Raw genomic sequence first — 9,018 nt, 5'->3', positions numbered from 1 at the left:
TTGGGGTGTAGGAATGTGCCCCCCAGCTCTGGTCCCCACCTTTTAGGGGCTGGGAACGTGCCCCCCATCTTTTGGGGTGTAGGAATATGCCTCCCATCTTTTGGGGTCTGGAAATGTGCGCCCCAGCTCTGGCCCCCACTTTTGGGGGGCTTGGAATGTAACCCCCAGCTCTGGTCCCCACCTTTTAGGGGCTGGGAATGTTCCCCCCATCTTTTGGGGGCTGGGAATGTGCTCCCCCACATCTTTTGGGGTGTAGGAATGTGCCCCCCAGCTCTGGCTCCCACCTTTTTGGGGTTCCCCCATACTGCCCCCCCCCAAGACACTGCACCCCGCAGCGCAGCTGCATCCCTGCAGCCGGGGGTGGGTGGGGTGGGGGTTGCATTGTGCCCCCCATTCATCGCTTCGCCGTGGGGCAGGAGCTGCCAAGCGTGAGTGAGTGCCGTGACCTCCTGGTTGCACCTCCAGCGGGTTCCCAACCCTCATTCCTCCCGCGGGCGCTTCCGGGGTGCTGGATCCGTGTCCCCATCCGGCACGCACCCAGGCTGTCCCCGTCCCACGTGGAGCCGCCACCCGTGGCAGCCGGCGGGCGCGGTGCGTGACTCAGGGCAGGCGGCACACGTGCGGTGCCGCGGGGACGCCCGTGAGGCCAAGATGCAACCAAGGTGCTTCCGAGGGCATCGTCCAGATGGGGTTGCGATCCATTTTATTGGGGTGTCGTCAGTGTCCCCCCCCAAAAAAAAAAAGACCTGGGCTGGGGGAGCTGAGGCCGGCGCAGCTCGGTGCATGTGTGGCCCCGCTTCTCTGTCCGCAGGCGGTGTGATCAGCTACGTGGGCTCCAGTGGGGCTTCACCCAACCGCACCAGTCCCGTCTCGCTCTGCAGCGACAGCTCCAACAGCAGCTCCCAGTCTGGCTCCCAAGCCTTTCCCACTTATTTTCCTCCATCACCCACCGGTTCCCTCCAGGATTCCCGTACTTACGGTGGGGGTTTGGTGCCTCCCCGTGAGGATGGCTCCCCTTCATCCTCATCCTCATCATCATCCTCCTCCTCATCCTACGCCTCCTCGGTGAACTTCCCCGGCGTGCAGCAGGTCCCCGCGGATGAGCGGCGGCGCAGCTCGCCCAGCAAAGCCGGCAGTACCGTCACCAGTGAGTTTGGGGGGACAGCAGGAAAGAGGGGGGAATCCCCGTCCCCCACTTTGCAGAGGATATCCCCCCCCGGCTCACCCCAATCCCTCCGCAGAGCTCAACGGGATGGTGCTGCTCTGCAAAGTCTGCGGCGACGTCGCCTCCGGCTTCCACTACGGCGTCCACGCCTGCGAGGGCTGCAAGGTAGCAGGGTTGGGGGGTTTGGGGGGGGCACGGAGCCCTTGCCGTGATAGGGGGGGGAGCCCTGAGTGACCCCCCCCACCCCTGTCTGCCCCATAGGGCTTCTTCCGCCGCAGCATCCAGCAGAACATCCAATACAAGAAGTGCCTCAAGAACGAGAACTGCTCCATCGTCCGCATCAACCGCAACCGCTGCCAGCAGTGCCGCTTCAAGAAGTGCCTGCTGGTTGGCATGTCCCGTGATGGTGAGCTTGGAGACCCCCCCTGGAACCCCCCCCCCAAAACCTGGGACACCATATTCAGGGCTGAACATCCCTCTGAAGGGGGATCCCCCATGGTCAGACCTGCAGGGTGTCTCCAGGGATGGGTCCTCCCTATGCCCAGGGCTCTACATCCCCTCCAGAGTTGGATCCTTCACGTCCAGGGATGGTTCCCCCATGTCTAAGGCTCTACATCTCCTCCAGGGATGGATCCCCTATGCCCAGGGATGGGTTCCCCATGTCTAGGGATGGATGCTCTGTGTCCATGGATGGGTCCCCCGTGCTCATGGATGGATCCACCATGCTCATGGATGGATCCCCAATGCCCATGGATGGATCCCCTGTGTCCATGGATGGATCCCCATGCCCATGGATGGGTTCCCCATGCCCAGGGATGGATCCCCCATGCTCATGGATGGGTTCCATATGCCCATGGATGGGTCCCCTGTGCCCATGGATGGATCCCCATGCCCAGGGATGGGTTCCCCATGTCCAGGGATGGATCCCCTGTGTCCATGGATGGGTTCCCCATGCCCAGGGATGGATCCACCATACTCATGGATGGGTTCCCTATGCCCATGGATGGATCCCCTGTGTCCATGGATGGATCCCCATGCCCATGGATGGGTTCCCCATGCCCAGGGATGGATCCACCATACTCATGGATGGGTTCCCTATGCCCATGGATGGATCCCCTGTGTCCATGGATGGATCCCCATGCCCATGGATGGGTTCCCCATGCCCAGGGATGGATCCACCATACTCATGGATGGGTTCCCTATGCCCATGGATGGATCCCCTGTGTCCAGGGATGGATCCCCATGCCCATGGATGGGTTCCCCATGTCCAGGGATGGATCTCTCATGCCCATGGTTCTACATCCCCTCCAGAGATGGGTCCCCCATGCCCAGGGATGGATCCCCATGCCCAGGGATGAGTCCCCCATGCCCATGGATGGGTCCCCCATTCCCATGGATGGATCCCCTGTGTCCATGGATGGGTTCCCCATGTCCAGGGATGGATCCCCATGCCCATAGATGGGTTCCCCATGTCCAGGGATGGATCCCCATGCCCATAGATGAGTCCCCCATGCCCATGGATGGATCCCCATGCCCAGGGATGGATCTCCTATGCCCGTGGTTCTACATCCCCTCCAGAGATGGGTCCCTCATTCCCAGGGTTGGACCCCAATGCCCACAGATGGATCCCCAGGGTTCTACATCCCCTCCCCCGCGGGGTGCAGCAGCCCCATTCCCAGCAGCCCCCCGTTCCCCCACTGGTGAGGTTGGATGGTGCCGAGGCCGCCCACTAACGCCGCTCTTCCCCGCAGCGGTGCGCTTCGGGCGCATCCCCAAGCGGGAGAAGCAGCGGATGCTGGCGGAGATGCAGAGCGCCATGACCGGCATGGCCAACGCCGCTCTACCGGGGATGCCCAGCCCTGGCGAGGGTCCAGCGCCAGGCGGGGGCCGTGCACCACCCCCGGGCCCGTTGCCTCTCGCTCCCCCCGCCTGCTTCTCCCAGTTCCCCCAGCAGCTCACGCCGCCGCGCTCGCCCAGCCCCAACGGGACCACCGAGGACGTCATCGCCCAAGTGGCCAAGGCGCACAAGGAGATCTTCGTCTACGCTCACGACAAGCTGGGACCCCCTTCCGCCTGCGACAACGGCCTCTTACGCTGGGATGCTCACCCCACATGGGTCCCCGGTCCCCCCGAACCCCGGCTTTGCCCTCCTGCCTACCCCGAGCCCCCACCGCGCGGCTGCCCCTGGCCCCGTGGCACCAAGGACGTCCTCCCGGTGAGCACCCGGGGGCTCCCGCTCCCTCCCTGGATATTTTTATCCGCTAATCGTGTTAATCGCCTCGTGCGTGCCGCGAGGCTGGGGGAGCCCCGTGGCGCCGGGCTGAGCCGTGCCGTCGCCCGCAGGCTTGCCCCATGAACAGCCACCCGCCCGGCCGCAGCGGGCGCTCCGTGCAGGAGATCTGGGAGGATTTCTCCCTCAGCTTCACTCCGGCTGTCCGTGAGGTGGTTGAGTTCGCCAAACACATTCCCGGCTTCCAAGCCCTCTCCCAGCACGACCAAGTCACCCTGCTCAAAGCCGGCACCTTCGAGGTACGTCAGACCCCCCACCCCGCACGGCTCAGCACGAAGTCCCGCGGCGTTGTGGCGGTGGGCGGTTGCCTATGGCATTGCACGGTGGCCCACGGCGGTGCACGGTAGCCCACAGTGCTGCAAGATGCCACCTCCTGGCGTGGCACGGTGCCCCATGGCATGGAGCGCGGCATGGCACGGTGGCCCACAGCGTTGCGTGGGAGCCCACAGTGTTGAAGCGTGAGCTCTGGCATGGCATGGTAGCCAATGGCATGGCATAGTAGCCCATGGCATGGCACAGTGCCCCATGATGTTGCACAGTAGCCCATGGCAGGGTACAGTAGCCTATGGTGTTGCATGGTAGCCCATGGCATGGCATGATGCCCTATGGTGTTGCACGGTAGCCCATGGCATGGCACAGTAGCCCATGGCATGGCACAATGGCCCATGTTGTTGCATGGTAGCCCATGGCATTGCACGGTAGCCCATGGTGTTGCACGGTAGCCCATGGCAAGGTACAGTTGCCTATGGTGATGCATGATAGCCCATAGCATGGCATAATGGCCCGTGTTGTTGCACGGTAGCCCATGGCATTGCATGGTAGCCCATGGCGTTGCACAGTAGCCCAGGGCAAGGTGCAGTAGCCCATAGCGTTGCATGGTAGCCTATGATGTAGCACGGTAGCCCACAGCATGGTACGATGCCCCACGGCATTGCACAGTAGCCCATGGCATGGCACAATGGCCCATGTTGTTGCACGGTAGCCCATGGCATTGCATGGTAGCCCATGGCATTGCACAGTAGCCCAGGGCAAGGTGCAGTAGCCCATAGCGTTGCATGGTAGCCTATGGTGTAGCATGGTAGCCCACAGAATGGCACGATGCCTCACGGCATTGCACGGTAGCCCACGGCATGGCACAATGGCCCATGTTGTTGCATGGTAGCCCATGGCATTGCACGGTAGCCCATGGCATTGCACGGTAGCCCACGGCATGGCACAATGGCCCATGTTGTTGCACGGTAGCCCATGGCATGGCATGGTAGCCCATGGTGTTGCACAGTAGCCCATGGCAGGGTACAATAGCCTATGGTGTTGCACGGTAGCCCACGGCATGGCACGGTAGCCCATGGCATTGCCATATTCTCCCATCGCGGTGCCCCCCCCGGCGCTGACGCCGCTTGTGCCACAGGTGCTGATGGTTCGCTTCGCTTCGCTCTTCGACGTGAAGGAGCAGACGGTGACGTTCATGAGTCGGACGAAGTACAGCCTGGAGGAGCTGTGGGGTATGGGCATGGGCGACCTCCTCAGCTCCATGTTCGAGTTCAGCGAGAAGCTCAGCGCCCTCGACCTCACCGACGAGGAACTGGGGCTCTTCACCGCCGTCGTCTTGGTCTCGGCAGGTGGGAATTGGGGGGATCTATTGGAGGAAGGGGGGGGGTCCCCCTAACCTGGATGGCTGAATTCCCCCCTTTCTCCACCGCCACAGACCGCTCGGGTATGGAGGACACGGCGTCGGTGGAGCAGCTGCAGGAGACGCTGATCCGCGCTCTACGCGCTCTCGTGCTGAAGACGCACCCGGCGGAGACGTCGCGTTTCACCAAGTTACTCCTCAAACTGCCCGATCTGCGCACCCTCAACAACCTCCACTCCGAGAAGCTGCTCTCCTTCCGCATCGATACCCAATAAGGCCCTGATGGACACCCCCTTCCAGGGGGAACCCCCCAACCGCCCACCCTCCCCCGGCACCATCCCCACCCTCCATGTACATAGCACTGCGGGTTAGGGGGCACAGGCGAGACCCCCCCCCCACCATGGGCAGCACGAACCCCATGGCGCCCACCGGACTCCTGGGGGGGGGCTGCACCCCCCAAGGTGTGTGCCAGGATACCCCCAAGGTGGGCATCGGGATGCCAGGACACCCCCCCAGTTGGGTGTTGGGATGCCAGGATGCCTCCAGTTGGGCACTGGGACACCAGGACACCCCCCCAGTTGGGTGCTGGGACACCAGGACGCCCCCAGTTGGGCGCTGGGATGCCAGGACACCCCCCCAGTTGGGCACTGGGACACCAGGACACCTCCAGTTGGGCACTGGGATGCCAGGACACCCCCCCAGTTGGGTGCTGGGACACCAGGATGCCCCCAGTTGAGCACTGGGATACCAGAACACCCCCCAAGTTGGGTGCCAGGATGCCAGGACACCCCCAGTTCAGCGCCAGGATACCAAGACCCCCCCCCACAGTTTGGCACTGGGATACCAGGACACCCCCCCTCCAAAGATGGGCACCAGGATATCCCCAGGATGAGTGCTGGGATGCCAGGACAGCCCCCAGTTAGGTGCTGGGATACCAGAAGACACCCGCCCCCAGTTGGGTGCTGGGATGCCTGAACACCCCCCCAGTTCAGCACTGGGATTCCAAGACAACCTTTGGTTGGGCACCGGGATAATCCCAGCACACCCCCTAGCTGGATGCCAGGGTGCCAGGACACCCCCAGTTGGGTACTGGGATACCAGAACACCCCCCAGCTGGATGCTAGGGCACCAGGACACTCCCAGTTAGGCACTGGGATACGAGGACACACCCCAGTTTGGCACTGGGATACCAGAACACCCCCTCAGTTGGGTGACAGGACGCCCCCAGTTGGGTCTTGGGATACCAGGACACACCCATCTGGGTGCCAGGATACCCCCAGTTGGGCACTGGGATGCCAGAACACCCCCTAACTGGGTGCTAGGATACCAGGACATGCCCAGTTTGGCATTGGGATACCACCAGGACACCCCCCAGCTGGATGCCAGGGTGCCAGGACGTCCCCAGTTGGGCACTGGGGTGCCAGAACATGCCCAGCTGGATGCCAGGACACCCCTAGTTGGGCACTGGGATGCCAGGACACCCCCAGTTGGGGGCCAGGACACCCCCAGTTGGGCACTGGGATGCCAGGACACCCCCAGTTGGGGGTGAGGACAGCCCCAGTTGGGCACTGGGATGCCAGAACATGCCTAGCCGGATACCAGGACACCCCTAGTTGGGCACTGGGATGCCAGGACACCCCCAGTTGGGGGCTTGGACACCTCCAGTTGGGTACTGGGATGCCAGAACATGCCCAGTTGGGGGCTTGGACACCTCCAGTTGGGTACTGGGATGCCAGAACATGCCCAGCTGGGGGCTTGGACACCTCCAGTTGGGTACTGGGATGCCACGACATGCCCAGCTGGACGCCTGGACACCCCCAACTGGGGGCCAGAACACCCCTAGTTGGGCACTGGGATGCCAGAACATGCCCAGCTGGATACCAGGACACCCCTAGTTGGGCAGTGGGATGCCAGAACACCCCCAGTTGGGCACTGGGATGCCAGAACATGCCCAGCTGGATACCAGGACACCCCTAGTTGGGCAGTGGGATGCCAGAACACCCCCAGTTGTGGGCGAGGACACCCCCAGTTGGGCACTGGGATGCCACGACATGCCCAGCTGGATGCCCGGACACCCCCAATTGGGGGCCAGAACACCCCCAGTTGGGCACTGGGCTGCCAGAACACCCCCCCAGCTGGGTGCCCACCCTACGGCTCCGCCGGCAGCGCCGGGATTGCCGCTTTTCGGTCTCCGGCCGCGCCGTACGGGTGGATTTGGTTGCTTGGATTCTTCTTTTTTTTTTTTTTTGGGTTTTTTTTTTCTGTTTTTTTTGTTTTTGTTTTTGTTTTCATCATATATTTATTACATAAATATATAGTAAAATAGACCAGCAACAATTACCATAAAAATATCTTTCTTTAAAATCCTGACCAAAACACAAAAGGGTTTCATATCGCACGTCACAGACTTGTGATTGTCACGGAACTCGATGCCCACCCCCCCCCCAATCCCCCATCCCTGTGTCCCCCCCCCCCCATTTTTTTCCCGCGCGCCCTACATTCGGCATCGCCGGCACCGTGCATAGTAGGGGCACCCCAAAAACCGTGCCAGGGCGTGCCGAGCCGTGCCGAGCCACGCTCGCCGCAGCCCAGCGCGGGGGCAGCTCCGGGAGAGCCATGAGGTATGTGCTTGGGGTGGGGGGGGGGACACGTGGGGACAGGTAAAAAGGAAGTGGGGGGCACCCATCCTGCCCCCCCCCTTCCCCCCAAAAGGTGATGCCGGTGCTGGACGTGCGATGGAGACAAAAAAAGGGGGGGTGGCCCGGAGGGGGGTGTGGGGAGCGCGATGGCGTGGAGGGGGGGGAATGGGGAGGAGGAGGAGGAGGGGGGGTGAACCCCGAGTTGCACGCGATGGGGGTGGCGGTGGAGACATGGCCCAGCGAGGGGCGCGACGCGGGCACGGGAACACGTACCGACGCGCGTGGGCACGGCGTGGGCGCGGTGCGGCGGTGCTGAGCCGGGATGCAGGGCTACTGCGTCAGGGATTGTGGCCACTGAGTTTGGATGCAGAGCTACTGCGTCAGGGATTGTGGCCACTGAGTTGGGATGCAGGGCTACTGCGTCAGGATGCGTGGCTACTCCACCAGGATGCATGGCCACTGGGCCAGGATGCGTGGCCACTGTGCTGGGATGCAGGGCTACTGCACCAGGGTTCATGGCCACTGAGTCGGGATGCATGGCTACTGCATCAGGATGCAGGGCTACTGCACCAGGATGCGTGGCCACTGTGCCGGGATGGAGGGCTACTACACCAGGGTTCATGGCCACTGAGTTGGGATGCATGGATACTGCACCAGGATGCAGGGCTACTGCGTCAGGGATCGTGGCCGCTGAGTCGGGATGCAGGGCTACTGCATCAGGGATTGTGGCCACTGAGTCGGAATGCAGGGCTACTGCATCAGGATGCATGGCCACTGTGCTGGGATGCATAGCTACTGCACCAGGACGTGTGGCCACTGCACCAGGGTCCGTGGCCACTGCACCGGGATGCGTGGCTACTGCACCAGGACGTGTGGCCACTGCACCAAGACCTGTGGCCACCGCACCGGGATGCGTGGCCACTGTGTTGGGATGCAGGGCTACTGCACCAGGGTTCGTGGCCACCGCACCAAGGTCTGTGGCCACTGCACTGGGGTCTGTGGCCACCGCACCAGGACACATGGCCACTGCACCAAGGTCTGTGGCCACCGCACCGGGTTCCGTGGCCACTGCCCAGCCCAGCGTGGCCACCGCGCAATCCCAGCCGTGGCGCTGCCGCAGCCCCAAGGCACGTGTTCGGGCGGGCGCTGCGCGTGGGGCTGCCGGGGGGGGGGGGGGAAGGTGGGGTTTGGGGGGAAAATTGGGGGTTCTTTGGGGGGTGTGTGTGTGGGGGGGGGTATGTTGAACCCCCAGCCCCCCCTCAGCACAGGCATTAGTGTTTGCGGGGACCCCCCC

General features: G+C 63.1%; 1 protein-coding gene across 1 annotated transcript; it reads left to right on the top strand.

The window, feature by feature from the left end:
* Positions 1 to 418: 418 nt before the first annotated feature.
* NR1D1 (nuclear receptor subfamily 1 group D member 1) lies at positions 419 to 5,802 on the top strand. Its single transcript, XM_054088093.1, has 7 exons — positions 419 to 1,147; positions 1,242 to 1,330; positions 1,427 to 1,571; positions 2,917 to 3,380; positions 3,509 to 3,694; positions 4,864 to 5,074; positions 5,161 to 5,802. The coding sequence occupies exons 1-7, from the start codon at positions 652 to 654 to the stop codon at positions 5,358 to 5,360; spliced, it is 1,791 nt and encodes a 596-aa protein (XP_053944068.1). The 5' UTR covers positions 419 to 651; the 3' UTR covers positions 5,361 to 5,802.
* Positions 5,803 to 9,018: the final 3,216 nt, after the last annotated feature.

Source organism: Cuculus canorus, chromosome 25 (genome assembly GCF_017976375.1).
Source record: "Cuculus canorus isolate bCucCan1 chromosome 25, bCucCan1.pri, whole genome shotgun sequence".
NCBI classification, from domain to species: Eukaryota; Metazoa; Chordata; class Aves; order Cuculiformes; family Cuculidae; genus Cuculus; species Cuculus canorus.
This window is presented reverse-complemented; position numbering and strand designations above follow the sequence as displayed.

What these genes read in the sequence shown, in the direction of transcription:
- NR1D1 (XM_054088093.1), top strand. Translation starts at nt 652, where the DNA reads ATGCAACCAAGGTGCTTCCGAGGGCATCGTCCAGATGGGGTTGCGATC. An exon ending in ACGCCTGCGAGGGCTGCAAG is followed by an intron (nt 1,331 to 1,426) that starts GTAGCAGGGTTG and finishes TCTGCCCCATAG; the next exon opens with GGCTTCTTCCGCCGCAGCAT. An exon ending in TCAAAGCCGGCACCTTCGAG is followed by an intron (nt 3,695 to 4,863) that starts GTACGTCAGACC and finishes CTTGTGCCACAG; the next exon opens with GTGCTGATGGTTCGCTTCGC.